This window comes from Trichomycterus rosablanca, chromosome 1 (assembly GCF_030014385.1).
Source record: "Trichomycterus rosablanca isolate fTriRos1 chromosome 1, fTriRos1.hap1, whole genome shotgun sequence".
NCBI classification, from domain to species: Eukaryota; Metazoa; Chordata; class Actinopteri; order Siluriformes; family Trichomycteridae; genus Trichomycterus; species Trichomycterus rosablanca.
The window spans coordinates 78,762,424-78,783,380 of NC_085988.1; the positions used below are offsets into that span (position 1 = coordinate 78,762,424).

The following is a 20,957-nucleotide window of genomic DNA, read 5'->3' on the forward strand; positions in this document are numbered from 1 at the left end:
CACAAGACTTTCAGTATTCAGTTATAGCCTACTGGTTAAGGTACTGGACTAGTAATAATAAGGTTGCCGGTTCAAGCCTCACCACTGCTGTTGGGCCCTTGAGCAAGGCCCTTAACCCTCAATTGCTTAGATCGTATACTGTCACAACTGTAAGTCGCTTTGGATGAAAGTGTCTTCTAAATGCCAAAAATAGGAGCATTTCTATGGCTGGGCACTGATGTTGGTCAAGAACGCCTCGATTGATGTTCCAGTTTCAAAGCTGTTCAGTAAGTCTGAGGTCAGGGCTCTGTGCAGGTCACAGGAGTTTCTTTAAACCGAGTTTTTCTTCATGTCTTATTAGAGCTTGCTTTGTGCACAGGGGTACAGTCATGCTAGAACAGGAAAGGGCCTTCCCTAAACTGTTGCTACAAAGTTCAAAGCATATCATTTTCTTTGTACAATTTATTTATTTTACCTGTTAGCAAGTGTTGTGGCTGAAACATAAATTCAGTGATTAAAAGGGGTGTCCAAATACTTTTGTCCCCTTGTGAAATTCAACAATTATTTCAATAATGTTCAGCATTAATATGGTCATTTTAGCAGCATTCACTTTTCTGGGAGGATTTTGCACAAGATTTTGTCATGTGTCTGTTAGAATGTGTGCCCATGTCGTTAAAAAGCATTTGTGAGGTCAGGCACTAATGTTGGACAAGAAGGCCTGGCTCACAGTCAAAGCTCTACATCACTCCGAAAGTGTTTAATGAGGTAACGCTCGGATGTATAAAATGAATTATAGAACAAATTTTGTGCTCCCATCTTGGCATCCATGGCAACAATTTGGGAAAAGGTCTTTCCTGTTCCAGCATGACACTGGAGTGCACAAAACCAGGACCACATATACTGTGGTGGGCTAACAAATAAGAATGCTGTGCCACCTGAGTGCCACCTACTTAACAAAAAATAAATTAATTCAAAAAAAAAATTTGATTTTCTTATATAAATATAGATTTGTACATGAAAAGATGAAAAATAAAGATGTATTATTACTAGGGCTGTCGTTAATTTTCGCGATAAAAAAAAATTAATCAAGATTAAAATTTTTAATCTAACTATTTTTATTTGGCTGTTTGTGCCACATACTGTACATGTGTGTCTCTGTGGTAATTAACTGTATTTTAGATGAATTAGGATGTTAAGCGCATGAACTGTCCGATGATAAACTACTTTTAGCGGTTTTCACTTTTTTTACGTGTTGATGAAAAGATGAATGAAACCACGCAAGCTTTGTAACGAGTATTTCCATTGGCTGCTAGAGCTGTCCATCAAAACCGCGTAGCTCCGCCTCCTCCCCCTCCGGTAAAAAGTGAAGCTCTGTGTGATGTTTCATCTCTACAGTTTATTCAGGTTATTCTATCACATGGTTATAAACATGATTTATATTTGTGATGTTTGTAGTTTTCTAAAAACACATTCGTATCTGATATTTATATGGACTAAGCGTTTACATGGACTGTTTTAATTAACACTTTTTTTATAGCTACAGTCAACTACTTATAATGTTTGCTAACTTGACTGTTTCAGGTATTTATAGATGTTTAAATGGTAATGTAGAACAGTATTTCCCAGTATTCTTTCTGCACAAACACATTATTAAAGGGTTTTCTTAATAGATCTATGAAATAATCATATCTGTGTTTTGATGCTTTACTGATGCCTTATATTAGATCAAAACATTATGGTTGGTGCACCTGTTTTCAGTGTCAGGGTCATGAACAGGAAAAGATCCTCACTTTTGTCAGATAATGTGCTTTCTACAATGAATTTAGATTTAATAATTTTATCATATTTTATGAATGTTTTATTGGTAAACACGTTCTTGCAATAACAATGTGCATAACTGTTCAAATTTTGCTTAATTATTAGTTTGCGATTAATTGAGATGAATACATATATATTAGGGCTGTCACACGATTAAAAATTTTAATCGAGATTAATCGCGATTAATTTTGTTCTTTAATCTCGATTAAAAAAATTTATCGTGTGACAGCCCTAATTATTACTATTATTATTGTTAATTATTATTATCATTATTATTACTTCTATTATTATTATACTTTTATTATTTTTATCATTATTATTACTTTTATTATTATGATACTTTTATTATTTTTATTATCATTATTATTACTTTTATTATTATTATACTTTTATTATTTTTATTATCATTATTATTACTTTAATTATTATTATTACTTTTATTATTATTATTATTATTTGATTATATTATTATTATTACTTTTATTATTATTATTATTATTACCTTTATTATTTTTATTATTATTTTATTATTATTATTACTTTTATTATTACTTTTATTATTATTATTATTATTATTACTTTTATTATTATTATTTTTATTACTTTTTTATTATTATTTTTATTATTATAATTATTTTATTGTTATTATTATTACTTTTATTTTATTATTTTATTAATATTTTATTGTTATTATTATTATTATTATTTTTTTTTTTTTTTTTTTTTTTTTTTTTTTTTGTTATTATTATTTATTGCTGTCAAGTTTATTCAGACTCCAGGCGACAATATAAATAATGTATCTTCACCACATCCTTCTGTCATCTGTCTAGGTCTTTAGGTTCATTGTTCCTTTAATTTAATTCAACCATTCTTGCTGGACATCCTCTTCCTCTTTTACCTTCAACTCTTCCAAGCATAAGTAAAATGGTTCTTCTCATAATGTGTCAAAAATAAAAGAGCTTTAGTTTGTTTTGTATCTATGAGCTTATATTTTTTTAGAACCTTTTTTTTTTTTGCCGTCCAAGCTACTCCCAGTCTTCACCAGTGACAAAGTTCAACAGCATCGATATTTTTTCTCTTGCTTTTATTGTCCAGCTTTCACAGGCATAAAAGTCCACAGAGAAAACAACACTCTGGACAATTCTGGTCTTCATTTGAAGATGCAAATCACTACATTAGAATATCTTTATTTTTGTTTTGGCAAATGCCAGGCTGTGTACAACGTATCACAGTTCTAAATCAGTGGACATGACTTCTGGTTTAGGCTGCTATATTTACACTTTGCTATCACACTCCTTATTGCTATGCTGAACAAAATAAAATAATTTCTACTGGCAGCTCACCAACGGCTGTGTGTGGGTTAGGGGTTCTAGAAAGTCACTCACATACAAAATACCTGTGTGTGTTATTTTAATGTTATTCAGATCGAAGTGAGCAAAATATATCAAACCTCTTTAAAAAAAAAAATAATAATCACACAGCGGATCATTCTAGTCTGCAAACTTAATTTAGTTAGCATGGATGGATGGATGGATAAATGGATGAGATAATTTGATGTATGCATGGATGGATGGATGGATGGATGGATGGATGGATGGATGGATGGATAAATGGATGAGATAATTTGATGTATGCATGGATGGATGGATGGATGGATGGATGAATGGATGAGATAAATTGATGTATGCATGGATGGATGGATGGATGGATGGATGGATAAATGGATGAGATAAATTGATGTATGCATGGATGGATGGATGGATGGATGGATGGATAAATGGATGAGATAAATTGATGTATGCATGGATGGATGGATGGATGGATGGATAAATGGATGAGATAATTTGATGTATGCATGGATGGATGGATGGATGGATGGATGGATAAATGGATGAGATAATTTGATGTATGCATGGATGGATGGATGGATGGATAAATGGATGAGATAAATTGATGTATGCATGGATGGATGGATGGATGGATGGATGGATAAATGGATGAGATAAATTGATGTATGCATGGATGGATGGATGGATGGATGGATGGATGGATAAATGGATGAGATAAATTGATGTATGCATGGATGGATGGATGGATGAGATAAATTAATGTATGCATGGATGGATGGATGGATGGATGGATGAATGGATGATATAATTTGATGTATGCATGCATGGATGGATGGATGGATGGATGGATGAGTTAATTTGATGTATGAATTGATGGATGGATGGATGGATGGATGAGTTAATTTGATGTATGAATTGATGGATGGATGGATGGATGGATGGATGAGATAAATTGATTGGTGGATGGATGAATGGATAGGATGCATATAATAAATGAATAGAAGGACAGATGGACAGACGGACAGATGGATGAATGGATGGATAAATAAGATCAATTGAATGGATGGATGAATATATGAATTGGATAAATGGATTGGTGCATTAATGCATGGATAGGATGGATAGTATGGATGAAGATAGATAATTAGATGGATGGATAGACTGATAAAAAAATAAACAGATAGGAAGGATGAACTTGAAGGATAAACAAAGGTAGATAATTAGATGGATGGATAGATAATTTTTCTTTTTGACTGCTTTTAATGTGAACTCTTAATTTCTTTCACAGTTCCTGTTTCAGTCTGCACAGTGATCACATCATAATCTCAATCAGAAGAAAAATGCGATCACTTTTAATGAGCATGTGTCTGCTGAACTTTGCAACTGTGAACTCTAACACGAGTGATGCAGGGGTGTTAAACACACCGGGAGAGAAACAGGTGACATTAACAAGTTGCGAGTGAATGCTGCGTGCCATTAGCGGTGAGTATGCGAAGGTGCGAGGAAAACAATGAGTAGAGGAAGTCATTAGCGCCTATGAGAATCTGCTTTGTATACACAAATTACCACAGTAATTAGTGACAAAACAGCACAAAACCTTCTGGGGCTTCGGTGCATTTTAATCTACTGCCAGCCTGGAGGGGTGATTCACAGAATATAAACGACCTCCAAGTGAGGGGGGAATCATCTGAACTCTGTGCATGTGTGTAGTGCCAGGCGAGTGTGTGTGTGTGTGTGTGTGTGTGTGTGTGGGAGGAAGAGTCCATTTGTCTCCCCAGAACTTCAAACACACGGCCATAATTACACAGTCTTTCATCAACAGAGGAAAAAAAATCCAGACAAAAACATTCAAAGCAGGCCGTGTGAGATTTTCCCACTGACTTCTGGGTAACAGTGAAGGAAATATTGGTACGAGTCGACGTCTAGCCCACAGGCAACCAGCCACGGATGAGTTTGCGCACACACACACGCACACACACATGCTGAAGTGTGTATGGGATTTAGTCGGTGCATCGTGCCAAGCTAAACGCCACTCATGTATCCTCGGCCCTAAATCAATTACAAACAGAGAGAGCAGGATAGAGCGGGGACGGGCGGGTTATATTCCCACGGCGGATTCTGTCCCGTCAGGGCTTTAGGTAATGAGGACACTTCTGTGGAAATATTCATCTTTGGTTACGTTCCAGGACGACAGAGACGAAGAGACGAAGAAAATGAGGCAGAACTGTTTTACACCCGGGATCTGTAAGGGCGCATTCACATGAGAAGCGGCAAAACTGCCAGCCCAATCAACACCAATCTCGGCTTTGTTCAGCGCTCGGCTTGAGCGGTGCAGTAAAACGTCATCAAAGTGCGAATATGAGAAGAATCTGCATTTGTGTTAAATAACCATCAAACTCACTCTGAAAGCTCCACATGTATCTGTGTTTATCTGGATTTTTCTCACTGTTTCACTTTTAAACTTGTGTTACAGCTCGAGGTGCTGAGAAATTGTCAGAATCAGCTTTTCTGAGAGTCTAAAATGCTTAATGTTAAAAAATAAGCTTAAAGTCGTTTAATGTATTAAAAGAATGACACAGTAACACATTTTCCCAATTTTCTCCCCTAATCTAGTCGTATCCAATAACCCCATTGCATTACGCTTCCTCTATACCGATGCTGATCCCCACTCCTGATTGAGGAGAGCCATGACTAACACACACCCCCTCCGACACGTGTGCAGTGGCCGACTGCATCTTTTCACCTGCATGAGACGAGTTCATATGCGGATCAGCTTTGTGTGCGAAGAGCCACACCCTGATCAACGCATTATTCCTCAACCACCCGACTCTGGCTCCCACCCTGTGTGAACAACAGCCATCCGTTGTTCATGTAGCCGCCCAGCCAGCCAGATGGCAGAGCTGAGTTTCGAACCGACAAGTTGAAATGTCAGCTCTGGTGTGCTAATGTGTTTTACCGCTGCACCATCTGAGCAGCTTACTAAACCTCTCTTGATCATCACAGGTCATATGTTATCTCCACTAATTGTATTCCTTGGTGGTTGTTTTAGTACAATAAACACGTTAAGCTTTGTTCATGTTAAGAGTTGTTCGTTCCGTCTGAGTCGCGTTTACAGCATCATATCAAACAGTTCGTGTCATTGGAGGTGCTTTAAAAAAAGTCCGTGAAAAAATGGGTCAAAGTTTATTCAAGTGAACTCTAAGCACTGTGTCAAGCGTAAAAATCGCAAACCCAACGCAGCAAAAGTATGCAGTGTGGCCGCTCAGGAAAGTGCAGCGGCAATCTAAGCAGCACCGCCACACTCTGTAGGAAACAAAGGCAAAGCCAGCACCAAAGCAGTTTTGCCGCTTCTCATGTGAATGCGCCCTAAGTGTGTACAACACTGATACACACACACTTTTTCAGAATCAGACGCTCCTATATCGGCACACACTGAGTATACACACACAGAGAGAGGCAGCACTAGCACTAGCAAACAGAGAATCAATTTACCTGAATGCCATCCAGCAGCTTGCTCATGCACCAGAAGCTGTCGGCCTCAATGTTCCGCAGAACCTCCTCCTCCAAACTGGAAACATCGAAATTTTCCACCTCTTCCTCTGCAACCAGCACAGATCACACGCAACAGAGGAGGAAGTACAGGAAATAGAGAGAGAGAAAAAAAACAATTAAGAAAATAATGAGAGGAAGGGGGTGATGGAGAGAGAGAGAGAGAGAGAGAGAGAGAGAGAGAGAGAGAGAGAGAGAGAGATTATTTAGATCAGGAATCTTTCATTTATTACACAACAGTAGTTCAGTCAACAAACTGATGAAATTATAATAAACAATTTGTGCATTTTTGTCACTTTTTATTTATTTCAATGTTTTTATTTTAACAATTGAGCTGAATGAGTCGGAGACATGTTGCTAGAATTAGTCTAATGAGAAGTGTTGACAATGATTAGGGCTATGTTGTTATGTGCTGGTGTAGCCTGGTATTAAGCGTGGCTCAACAATACGGCTAATTAACAGGGCAGGGGCGTTAATCAAGGCGTTAATCTGTTGATGCGCTTTACCCTAATTATATAGGCTTATGTATAGACATGTATATGTGCAAGGAAATTTAAAGTGATTTTTTGCATATCGTCGCTGTCCGGTGAAAAACACGTATCTCCACTTTTAGCAGTTTTCACTTTTTTACATGTGTTGATTGTGGGTATAAATCTCTCTCTGTCCATAGCAGCTAATATCAAAATGACCAATGAAGAGATGAAAAATCATGCAATCTCTTCAACGAGTATCTCCATTAGCTACTAGACCTGTCCATCAAAACCGCATATCTCCGCTTCCTTCCCCTCCAGTACTGTTTAAGAAATGTGTAATGTTTCATCTCTACAGTTTATTCAGATTATTCAATTGCATGGTTGTGAACATGATTTATATTTGTACATGTGAGTCCATTTTACACATGAAACCAACAGACTGACAACCTGATAAAGATATATTTTTATTTCTGTGCTGAATTGTATCTAAATGTCGACATCTGTGGTTTGTTTGCACTGTTAGAGTTCTTTTCTTTTTCCTGAAATGTTGGGTTTTTGGAGATACGTGTTTTTCATTGGACAGTGACGATATAAAAAACAAAACAAAAAACGCTGGTTAAAGATCAGAGCTAATCAATTCATTCTTTTTCTTTTTTCGTTTTTTCTTTTCCTCAACATCAGTTGGTTCTGGGAGTGGCGTTGAGTTTAAAAGACGTTGAGTTGAGAAGGTATTTTTTCCCATAAGGATGTTTGGGAAACCTGTTAATGTGTTCCATGGTTCAGATGAACTGCACACATTTTAGGCTAATGTAAAATAATGGAATTGTTTTTGATAATACTTTGATAATTGTTTTTGATAATACTTAAGATTGTGTACACACTATTCATTTAGATTTCAGAGTTGGCGGGGCGGGACAAGGGCTGAACAGGGTTTCCTAATAACCGCCGCATAATAACTGCTGTAACTACAGCCTCTGGTGCAAAAGTGGTTTCGTCGCTTCTCATGTGAATGTGCCCTAACGCTTACCCCTTTGTTTACATCGCAAGCACATCAAGTTTAAGGGAACAAATTTTTCGATGAAGGGCGTCGAGTTTCAAACATTCCGAGTTTAAGGGCGTCGAGTTAAAAGGTACGACTGTATTTAGAGGCGTTTAGGTAGCTCAGCAGTAAATTACACTGGCCCACTACAGTTGGGATCCAGGGTTCGAATCCTCAGTTGAATATTGGCCAGTCTGGCATCTGAGGGACGACCGAGACCCTGTGATGAATTGATGCCCTGTCCTGGGTGTGTTACTGCAATGTGCCAGTGATCGAAGCAAAATTAGAAAAGTTCAGGCCAAGTAGAAATTTTGACCCTTTTGAGCTTTTTTTTTTTTTTTTTTTTTTAAACTAATAACTAATAGGGTAGCATATAAAGTACTCTAAATTATGTTTTAATCATTTTATTCCTTATGAGTAGCTATGGATTATTATTTTTTTTTATTAAGAATACAGCTGCAACAGCACTAGTGATTAAACAGATAGTATACTAAACCCATTATTAGAGATAAAAATTGCATGAAAATAAATAATAATAATAATAATAATAATAATACTTAGGATTGTGAACACACTTCATTTTGACATGAATTTCATGAGAGGACTGACAAAAGAACAAAGCTCCAAGCACTAATGATTTCCTGACACGCTGCTTAATTGGGTTTAGCATAAAGTCAAGTCACACATGGGTCAAAACACACACACACACACACACACACACACACACACACACACACACACACACACACACACACACACAGCTACCTGTCAGACACATTAAAAAACAGGGCTGTTTACACAATTAGCAGAGCCGTGGTCTCTGCTCAGTTTCTATCTGCCTGAGACGAGTGGACCCGCAGCTCTGGCAGATTATTCAGGTAAAGCTCCAGTAGAGAGAAGATCTAACAACTTCTCTCTTACTCACACACACACACACACACACACACACACACACACACACACACACACTAGGGGCTACCAGCCTGGCTCTGTCTCCTTGGTAACGCCGGCAGAACCATGAGGCTCTGGCAGAGCTGGGAGGCTGGTCGGAGCAGAAACATTTACAGCATTACCGTTCCACGTGTGGTAGCGGTCCTGTATGTATATAAGACATGGTGGTCCAGCCTGGAGTTTGGAAGTGAGCAGGTTGACCTTTTATTTGAGTAATGGAGACCTGCCAAGATCATCCATTGTGGTGGGGTCAGAATTCCTCCACACCTAAGAGAAAAGGTCACCGTTCAGGAGAGTCTCCTGATTTATGTTTCAACCATGGAGGGAATGTAAGGTTCTCAAGCTGGTGCTGACAGATCACCAGTGTTGCTGGGGTTGAACACAGTACCCACCGGTTCAGAGAGACTTGGATGCAGTGGCAGAGAGGTCTGTTGCAGTAACTGACAACTATCAGACTGGCAAATCCAAACGTTAGGGTGCTCGTGTGGGGCAGCAATACAATACACTAGACAACCAGCGCTGAGATACTCTTAGCTTTGATATCAGCTGGTCGAGAGTCTGCACAGACAAATGATTGGCTATGTGTCTGTAAGGACAAGAGCTGAACAGGGTTTTATAATAACTGCTGTATAATAACTGCTGTAACTAGCCTGCACAGACATGCGGGGATAATGGAGATCAGTAGGTCAGTGTTGGAAGGGGTGTGTGATGGTTGTGAACCTCCTATATTTATATACACCAATCAACCATAACATTAAAACCACCTCCTTGTTCCTACACTCACTGTCCATTTTATCAGCTCCACTTACCATATAGAAGCACTTTGTAGTTCTACAATTACTGACTGTAGTCCATCTGTTTCTCTGCATTCTTTGTTAGCCCCCTTTCATGCTGTTTTTCAAAAGTCAGGACCCCCACAGAGCAGGTATTATTTAGGTGGTGGATCATTCTCAGCATTGGTGTGTTAGTGTGTGTGGTGCTGGTATGAGTGGGTTTTTAAACACCTCACTGTCACTGTTGGACTGAGAATAGTCCACCAACCAAAAACATCCAGCCAACAGCGCCTTGTAGGAAGCGTCCTGTGACCACTGATGAAGGTCTAGAAGATGACCAACTCAAACAGCAGCAATAGATGAGCGATCGTCTCTAACTTTACATCTACAAGGTGGACCAACTAGGTAGGAGTGTCTAATAGAGTGGACCGTGAGTGGACACGGTATTTAAAAACTCCAGCAGCTCTGCTGTGTCTGATCCACTCATACCAGCACAACACACACTAACACACCACCACCATGTCAGTGTCACTGCAGTGCTGAGAATCATCCACCACCTAAATAATACCTGCTCTGTAGTGGTCCTGGATGAGTCCTGACCATTGAGGAACAGCATGAAAGGGGGCTAACAAAGCATGCAGAGAAACAGATGGACTACAGTCAGTAACTGTAAAACTACAAAGTGGTTCTATATGGTAAGTGGAGCTGATAAAATAGACAGTGAGTGTAGAAACAAGGAGGTGGTTTTAATGTTATGGCTGATACTCCTGGAGAAGAACTTCTTGGCTCACAATGTGACTTACTGATTTACTAGAGGTTACAGATACAAATACAGCAGGGGGCAAAAGTTTGGTCCTTGATGTTCATACTTATAACCGGTGAACAATGGGAACCTGAACGAGCTTTTGATGAGTCGATCGACTCCACCTGCTCAAAGTCATCTGAACGTGTGCTTCAATGGAAAGGATTAGACTCAAGGAGATCTGACCTTTACTACAAAGGAACTGTCACAGTAAATTTCACAAGCGTGCTTTATGCTTTTTCTAACACTGACTACTAAAAAAATATCATGTTTTTATTAAGATATAGGATTATATAAGATTTCAATCAAATTGTTCTGCTGATGGCGTGGTGGTGAAAAGCTTCTAGTTTATATTAAGAATTGAAAGTCAGTGTTGAGCTATTTTGTTTGGAAAAGACATACAAAAAGAGAGATTGTAATTATGTGCAGTATGTTTAATATATAAGGGCATTAGAAAGATAATCAGAAGGCTGATGGTTCAAGCCCTAACACTGCTAGGTTGCCACTGTTGAGCCCTTGAGCAAGGCCCTTAATCCACCATTGCTTGAAGTAAAAATGGTCACAATTGGAAGCTGCTTTGAATAAAAGCATTGCTAACTGCCATAAATGTTAAATGTAAATAAGAATTCAAGTCTACAGGGTGGGGCCGATCAGGTGGAGCAGCGGTAAAAACCAGAGCTGGGATCTCGAATACATCCTATCGGGTCTCAGCTCTGCCTGCCGGGTAGGCTGAGTGGCCCCATGAACTACGATTGGCCTGTTATTCATAAAGGGGCGGGGCATTAAGCCGGATAGGGGCTCTCTCATAACTGATACAACTACGACCTCTGCTGGCTGGTTGATGGTGCCTACACAGAGGCGAATTGGGGTGTGTCTCTCCGTACACAGAGCTGATCTCATCTAGTGTAGGTAAAAAGATGCATACGGCTGCTGCCCACATGTCAGAGGGGCCGTGGGTTAGCTTCATTCTCAAAATCAGAGCCGGGGCCGGCACCAGTGGAGCAGAAGAATGACGCAATCGGGCAATTGGACGACAAAAAGGGGAGAAAATGCATTTGAAAAAAAAATCTACAGGGTGGCACAGTGATGTATCCCGCTAGCCCACCAAGTGCTATCGTGCTATCGGCCGACTGCATGTTTACTCAGACACGATTGGCTATGTCTGAAAAGAGTTCTTAGAAACCCTGCGATGGATTGGCACCCAGTCCAGGGTAATCCTGCCTTGTGCAGAATGTTACCCACTGACACTGGACTTCCCGCAACCCTGACCAGGATTGAAGATGAAAATAAGAAGTAAACACTGAATGGACTATTCTTAGTCCAGCAGTGACAGTGAGGTGTTTAAAAACTCCAGCAGCGCTGCTGTGTCTTATCCACTCATACCAGCACGACACACACCAACACACCACCACCATGTCAGTGCTGAGAATGATCCACCACCTAAATAATACCTGATCTGTAGTGGTCCTGGGAGAGTCCTGACCATTGAAGAACAGCATGAAAGGGGGCTAACAAAGCATGCAGAGAAACAGATGGACTACAGTCAGTAATTGTAGAACTACAAAGTGCTCCTATATGGTAAGTGGAGCTGATAAAATGGACAGTGAGTGTAGAAACAAGGAGGTAACTATCGGCCGGCTGCGTGTCTACTCAGACATGATAGGCTACGTCTAAAAAAAGTTTATAGAAACCCAGCGATGGATTGGCACCCAGTCTAGAGTATTCCTGTCTTGTGCAGAATTTTTCCTGCGACCTTGACCAGGATGAAGCAGTTGATGAAAATAAGAAGTGAACACTGAATCTGGATGAATAAAAGACAAGTAGCAAATGAATACGATGCTCTTTTTGTTTTAGAGGCCGTAGTTCTAGTAAATCAGAATAAAAAATGGAAAATAGAGAGGATCAGCATTAAGAAGGACAGACTGATGAATCATTTCTACATACTTTAGTGCTTCTCATTCTCATTCTGACATTTTTCAACCGAACGTAAGTGTCAGGATAAAGCTCTGATTCATCGACCCCCATGGCAGGTGGGAGCATTATACGGCGGCGTTTATATCAGGCCGTGATGTTTGAGCTGCAGGAAGGCTTTGTTAATCTTGTCGGTAGTGAAAAGGCAGCGGTTTAACAGTACAGCTCCTTTACTCATCACTAAACAAGGACATCCGGAGAGCAGCTGAGAATTCTGCATGAACCAACAGCGCCTCCTGTGCTGCTCAGAGGAACTGCAGGCTGGCAGCAGCACAGTACAGCAGGGAGCTCACAGCTCATACAGAAAAGGAAAATACACCGATCAGCCATAACATTAAAACCACCTCCAGGTTGATACACTCACTGTCCATTTTATCAGCTCCACTTACCATAGGAGCACTTTGTAGTTCTACAATTACTGACTGTAGTCCATATATTTCTCTACATATCTTAGCCTGCTTTCACCCTGTTCTTCAATGGTCAGGACCACTACAGAGCAGGTATTATTTAGGTGGTGGATCATTCTCAGCACTGCAGTGACACTGACATGGTGGTGGTGTGTTAGTGTGTGTTGTGCTGGTATGAGTGGATCAGACACAGCAGCGCTGCTGGAGTTTTTAAATACCGTGTCCACTCACTGTCCACTCTATTAGACACTCCTACCTAGTTGGTCCACCTTGTAGATGTAAAGTCAGAGACGATCGCTCATCTATTGCTGCTGTTTGAATTGGTCATCTTCTAGACCTTCATCGGTGGTCACAGGACGCTGCCCATGGGGCGCTGTTGGCTGGATATTTTTGGTCGGTGGACTATTCTCAGTCCAGCAGTTACAGTGAGGTGTTTAAAAACTCCATCAGCGCTGCTGTGTCTTATCCACTCATACCAGCACAACACACACTAACACACCACCACCATGTCAGTGTCACCGCAGTGCTGAGAATGATCCACCACCTAAATAATACCTGCTCTGTGGTGGTCCTGTGGGGGTCCTGACCATTGAAGAACAGGGTGAAAGCAGGCTAAAACAGTATGTAGAGAAACAGATGGACTACATTCGATAACTGTAGGTGGTCCTGGGAGAATCCTGACCATTGAAGAACAGCATGAAAGGGGGCTAACAAAGCATGCAGAGAAACGGATGGACTACAGTCAGTAATTGTAGAACTACAAAGTGCTCATATATGGTAAGTGGAGCTGATAAAACGGACAGTGAGTGTAGAAACAAGGAGGTGGTCATAATGTTATGCCTAATCGGTGTAAATTCACTGTTCTAATCACAGCGCAGTGACAGACATCCATCAATAATTAATAATAATTAATTAATAAACAAACCAATCTATCGTTCAATCAGTGTCACATATGCATGGACCAGATAATACACGAGAAAATTACAACTAAACACACACACACGGACTAATGTCCAGCCTGTGTGTGGTCACTGCGATGCCATCTGTTCCAGTGCAGAGTGGACGGAGTGGGCAGTTGCCAGTTGGGATATACCTGCAGTCCAGAGGCAAGGTGACACAGTCGGAGCGAATAAAGTGCAAAAAGGGCAGCGACACTACAAACACAACAGAGAGGGGGAAAAAACTCAGTCACTGGATCACTGAATTCATTTCATGTGTTTAATGAGCCCCCAAATAATAGCAACACCAAGCAATAGAATCTTTATAGCACTTTCAGGAGCAGTGACAGAGTAGCGGTCAAGATACTGGACTAGTAATCTGAAGATTGCTGGTTCAAGCCCCACGATTAACAGGAATTAACTGCTGGGCTCCTGAGCTAGGATCGTATTCTTTAATTGCTTGCACTGTATTTAGTCAGAAGCTAAATTCCATAAATGTAAATGTGGGAACATTGGGAACATTAATTTTAGTGGTCAGATGTATGTAGACACCCTTCATAATTATTAAGTTCAGGTGTCTCAGCCTTTAATTAGCAGTTTAACTAGCACTGAATATTAAAAAAAAATGCCTTTTTTAAAAATAAAGATTCAAGATTTTACTGAAATTGAATAAAAAAAAAGAGTGGGTAGCACTGTCGCCTCACAGCAAGAAGGTCCTGGGTTCGATCCCCAGGTCCGGGTCCTTTCTGTGCAGAGTTTGCATGTTCTCCCTGTGTCTGCGTGGGTTTACTCCAGGAGCTCCGGTTTCCTCCCACAGTCCAAAAACATGCAGTCAGGTTAATTGGAGACACTGAATTGCCCTATAGGTGAATGGATGAGTGTATGTGTGTGTCCGCCCTGCGATGGACTGGCGCCCCATCCATGGTGTTACTGTGTGCTCCAGCACCAGAGCGGCCAGGCATTTTAATGGGTGCAGTCAAAATAGCCATTTTACATGGGCACAGAGAAGACTGCTGTGCCAACAAAGCTGCTCATGCTAGATGTAACGGACACCTGGCATGTTTGCACCGAAAATGTCCAGAACTCACTACTGACTTTATCACAGACTGAACTCAATAATGAAGAACTCCAATTGCTTGTTTATTTTTTTCTCTAATTACAACGTTCAGTTTTAATTCATGTAGTGTATGTATGATGTGTAAATCCTTTTCATTTAAATGGTTTGCCAGGTCACCTAAGAAGTCTGGTTCCTCTCAAGAGTTTTTTCCTTGCCACCGTCACCCTTGGTTTGCTCATCAGGGGTTTTTGGCCTGTCGGTCCTGGATGCTATAAAGTTGCTTTGAGACAATGTCTACTGTAAAAAGCGCTGTACAAATACTTTTGACTTGACTTGTACATTTATATTAGAAAAAAGCTTAAGAGCCTTGCTCAAGGGCCCAACAATTGTAACCTGGCAGTCATGGAGCTTAAACCATGGACTGTTGAGCTATTATTCCGGTCAATCATAAGGACCGTTTGTGGCAATGCCACAAAATCTAAGACCAGTTATGGATTTTGGTCAGAGATGCTGGATTTTATTCACTTCCATCATGACCACTAATTTACGGAATGTGCTGTCGTACTGTGTAGTCTTCCACAATCATTATATTTTATTTCTAATAATTAAGCTTGATGTAAGACCTAAGATTCAGCAACGGTGATAGATGAAATGTTGAGTTCCAGTCATGTGCAAAGGCTTGTGACTGGACACAGCACGACCGTGTGTTTAGTGTGCAGCAGTAATTGAGAAGAGAAGTTTGCTACTTGAGGACAGTTGATACGAGCCAAAGCTCTACTGGGACATCTGGTCCAAGCCAGGGGACACTCAGAGGTGCGCTTCCTCTCCACTGTGTGTTAATTAGCACAAGCTGCCACTGTACACCTTCTCAAAGTGTTGGGTATACATATCAAATACCTACATTCTGTTCTCGTTACACACACACACACACACACACACACACACACACACACACACACATACACACACACACACACACACACACACACACACACACACACACACACACACACACAGAGTCCTCAAAAACACACTCACTTACTATCAGTACAAAAAAGCTTTACATGGAAGAGGTCAGGTTTGCTACCAGCGGTACTCTTGTCTCTTGTCCAGGCAACAAGATAACTGGTACTGGACTGAAACCTCAACACCTCCTAACAGTAAAAACGGGTTCTGTTTTTACCAGAATCATGTCAGGCAAAGATTTACATGAAGCTCGCCAGGAACCAAGAAACAGTGAAATCAGGGGCTTGGGGTGCTTTTTAATTCAACATGGAAAGCACTTGCAGCAAAAGATAAAGACTTTACACTTATTTTACACTTATCACTACTATTAGCAGTTACAAATATAATAACAATAAATATTTTTTTTATTAATACTATCAGCTTTTATAATATATTCAAAATTATCACTATTATTATCAATGACAATTATTATTATTATTACTATTATTTTTTTATTATTATTATTATTGCAATCAGCTTTTATAATGTATGTATTCCATAATTATCACTATTATTAATTACAATTATTATTATTGTTATTATTATTTTATTACTATTATTATTATTATTATTATTATTATTAATTATTTTAGTTTTTTATTATTATTATCAACTTTTATCATACAGTATATTTATAATTATTGCTATTTTTATCAATTACAAGTGTCATTATTATTCATATTTTATATTTGTAATTATTGCTATCAGCTTTTATAATATATTCATATTTATTGCTATTTCATATTTATTGCTATTTATTATCAATTATTATTATTAATACTTTTATTATTATTATTATTATTATTATTATTATATAATTTATGTAATTGTAATTAAAATTACTACCATCAGCTTTTATAATATATTAAAAATAACCACTATTATTGTCAATTGTTATTATTATTATTAGCTTTTTAACTTTTATTATAGTTATAAATATAGCTAATAGCTATTAACTTTTTATATAGAATTATATACTTTTGTATTATTCTTTTAATTATGTTCCTTTTAATTTATTTTATTTTTTCTTTTAAGACAAAAGAGAGCAAAATGTACCACACTGGACTATTTTGTGTCTCCAGTTCACCTCACTTGCACGTCTTTGGAGTGTGGGAGGAAACCGGAGCACCCAAAGGAAACCCATGCAGACACGGGGAGAACGTGCAAACTCCACACAGAAAGGACCCAGACCGCCCCGCCTGGGGTTCGAACCCAGGACCTTCTTGCTGTGAGGTGACAGTGCTACCCACTTAGTCACCGTGCCGCCCCAGTAGTTTGAGTAAGACGCTTTTTCTTTTAAGAAAGTCTGTTAAGACATGGTTTTGTTGATTGCATGCCGGACCTTCTCGTCCAACACCAGTGCCTGAACTCATGAATGCGCTTTTGATTTAATGGGGCAGAGTTCCCATGAACACACTGCAAAATCCAGTGGAAAGCCTTTTTCAGAAAAGTGGAGCCTGTTATAGCTGCTACATGGTGCCAGTTTTATATTAATGCTCATGGTTTTGGAATGTAATGTCCAATACACTCATGGTCAAGTGTCCACATACGTTTAGCCATATGGCGTACATGTGGTGTGTAGGGTTGGTGTAAAGTACTGGATTTTAAAAGTGCATGGATTGCAGTTATGATTCAGCATGGACCAGTGTCTTAAAAACATAAGTATTTCCCCTGAATAAATTCACAACACGTGTGTGTGTGTGTGTGTGTGTGTGTGTTGGTTGGGGGAGTGTGTTGTTTATACGATGCAGACTGTATCATTCGCGCTCCAATCCCTCCATCTGGACCAGCCTCCACATCCACTACAGCTTCCTGTTGACCTGCTGCCTCATCCTGTGTGCTTGGTCTAACAGACAAACTCTCCCTGGCACGCTGCCGATGCCAGCTGTGAGGTCCTGGCACTGGTTCTGACATCTCACACCATGCAGTCCTGCCAGGCCATATGCCCTCTGTTTGCTAGGCCACGGTGAGAAAAGGGATCAAGTAAGCTCGGGCTTGGCGTCCCTACAGGTGACGAAGAGGACGTCCAGCCCGGCGCCACCTGTACTGTTCGGCTCCGCGTGGCTGTGCGGGTAGCGTCAGGAGGAGGGATGTTTGCGTACACCCATCGCCGGATAATGAGAGTGCAGATTCCACAAAGGTGTAATTGAAAGTGGGGATAATTAATACAGAAGTGGGCTCGGCAGAAGCGTGACTTTAACAGCAGAATAATGAGAGCTGGGAGTATAATTACGATGTAAACGTGGCATCGCGTGAAACAGAGGGTGCAGATCCATCTGTGATTCAGTGCCGTTCATCATCTGGAGGGAATGAATAATACGCCAGCAGCAAAAGAGAAACACCTTGAGTCAGGTGTTCCAACTATTCAAGCAGTCTATAGAGACAGAGTCTCTGCCATTATTATTTATTTATTTATTAGAATTTTAACGTCATGTTTTACACACTATGGATACAGTCATGACAGGACAGGTAGTTACTCGATACGCAAGATTAATCAGTTTAAGATTTTAATATCAGTTATGGACAATTTTGTATCTCCAATTCACCTCACTTGCACGTCTTTGGACTGTGGGAGGAAACCGGAGCACCCGGAGGAAACCCACACAGACATGGGGAGAACATGCAAACTCCGCACAGAAAGGACCCGGACCGTCCCACCTGGGATCGAATCCAGGACTTTCTTGCTCTGAGGCCACAACGTTAACCACCACCAATTATTAAACAAAAAAGAGAAAGGACACAGTATCGTCTTTACTGTTGTTGGCCAAGAGACTTTGGAACGCTAATTACTTATGAGAGAAGATGAGCATCCACCTGTAAGTACTGGGTTGATTCCCACTTATTTACATTTTTGGCATTTAGCAGACGCCTTTATCCAAAGCGACTTACAGTACAGTTACAGTATACAGTCTGAGCAACTGAGGGTTAAGGGCCTTGCTCAAGGGCCCAACAGCAGCAACCTTCGGATTACTAGTCCTGTGCCTTAACCACTAGGCTATGGCTTGCTAGCTTTATTTCAATAAAGCTATAAAAGAATAATGTGAATCCTTAAATAAAAGTGACATTTTAACTACGTTGTATGTCCAAAAGTATGTGGACATCCCTCCTAAATATTGAGTTCAAGTGTGTTAGTCATACCCATATTTATAACTAAGGCACTACCTAATTGACGGCCATAAAAATGGCGCCACGGACCGTGAAATGAACCTTTTCCAGTGTATTTATTTATTTATTTATTAGGATTTTAACGTCATGTTTTACACTTTGGTTACATTCATGACAGGAACGATAGTTACTCATTACATAAGATTCATCAGTTCAAGTTCAATTTTCAAACACAGTCATGGACAATTTTGTATCTCCAATTCACCTCACTTGCACATCTTTGGACCGTGGGTGGAAACCGGAGCTTCCGGAGGAAACACACAAAAACATGGGGAGAACATGCAAACTCTTGTGTCCTGTGTAATAAGCAATTTGCTGTGAAATTCAAACTTTGAGGTTTGTGTTTAGCAATTTAACGTTCTACATTTGCGCAGTGTTCAAGTGTCTCATGTTTACTGGTTAATTTGCACTATGAGGCATCCTAGCAATCCTACGGCAATTCAGTTAGCAATCAATCTAAAGCAGCTAAAACACGACTCAGGTAACTTGGAAAAACTCCTGACCAATGCTGTGTGTGTGTGTGTGTGTGTGTGTGTATATAAAATAAGCACATTTCCCATAAATTTAGTAGGGCCCTAGAAATATGACATAAGTCTCATGCTTCTATTGCTGTTTCATTTGATCGTTGTTCTGGTTTGTCTTAATACTTGTGAAACACTTAGTCGGGCATCTGTGTGCCTCTTTTATTAGTACAGTGAGACTAGGTTGCAGAAAAAGAGATGATGGCAGTGCAGTTTATTGCTTATTGGGTGTTGCTGTGTGCCTTGCACCCATTGAAAAGCTGGGATAGGCTCCAGTCCCCCCTCCCGCTACCCAAATTGGATAAGCGAGTGAGTGAGTGAGATTTAAAAAGAGAAGTATACAAATGAAATAAAATATATTCTGTAGTAGTGATATACTAAATAAATACTAAATCTCTGTGGTAAATAAGAAAAATAAAACTCTGTAAGGCCTTTCATACACCACTCATCTGCATCAAACCCATTTTAATGCTGCACATCAAAACGTGCAATTTGTTCAAAGACTTCACATTAAATTGGCTTTTAAATCGTGCTTAACATGTTCTACCACATGTATTCAGTCATTATTTTGCTAACGTCACTGATGGTGCACTCAAACAGATCTAATTACGTTTTCAATGGTGCACATTTTTATAGGAGTCATATTCACAGAAACTCCAGTGATTCATATTTATAAAACATTTAAATATCCGAGTTTAACGAGTCCAAGCAAACAAACAGCACACAGAGATTCTGAGAAACGGAACTCAGCATCTCTTTCTGTAGAGGACTTAACAAATCACAAATTAACAAATCACTACAGCAACGAGTGAGACGTCACAGCCACAGAATGACTACAGCGCTGTGATAGGATTATTGTTATTATTATTATTATTATTATTACTATTATTATAATTTAAATTATAATTAATATTATTGTTCTTCTTATCATTATTATTATTATTATTATTATTACATTATTATTATTATAACTAATATTATTATTATATTATTATTATTATTATTAATACTATTGTTGTTGTTTTGTCTTGTTTTGTTGTTGTTATTGTTGTTGTCATTATTAATATTATCGTTATTAGTATTATTATTACTCAATAAAAACTAGTAAACTAGTAACGTTCAGTTTAAAGTTTGCAGTAGCTTTTCTCTTATGTCTCTGT

The 20,957-nt window shown here is 39.4% G+C and overlaps 1 protein-coding gene across 2 annotated transcripts in view; it reads right to left on the reverse strand.

Annotated features, from left to right (window-relative positions):
* tbc1d22a (TBC1 domain family, member 22a) overlaps positions 1–20,957 on the reverse strand; it is a 259,440-nt gene that overhangs the window by 144,132 nt on the left and 94,351 nt on the right. For both annotated transcript variants that reach the window (XM_062996460.1, XM_062996461.1), the window contains one exon: positions 6,639–6,745. In XM_062996460.1, coding sequence (XP_062852530.1) covers positions 6,639–6,745 — 107 coding nt within the window. The remainder of the gene's footprint in view (positions 1–6,638; positions 6,746–20,957) is intronic.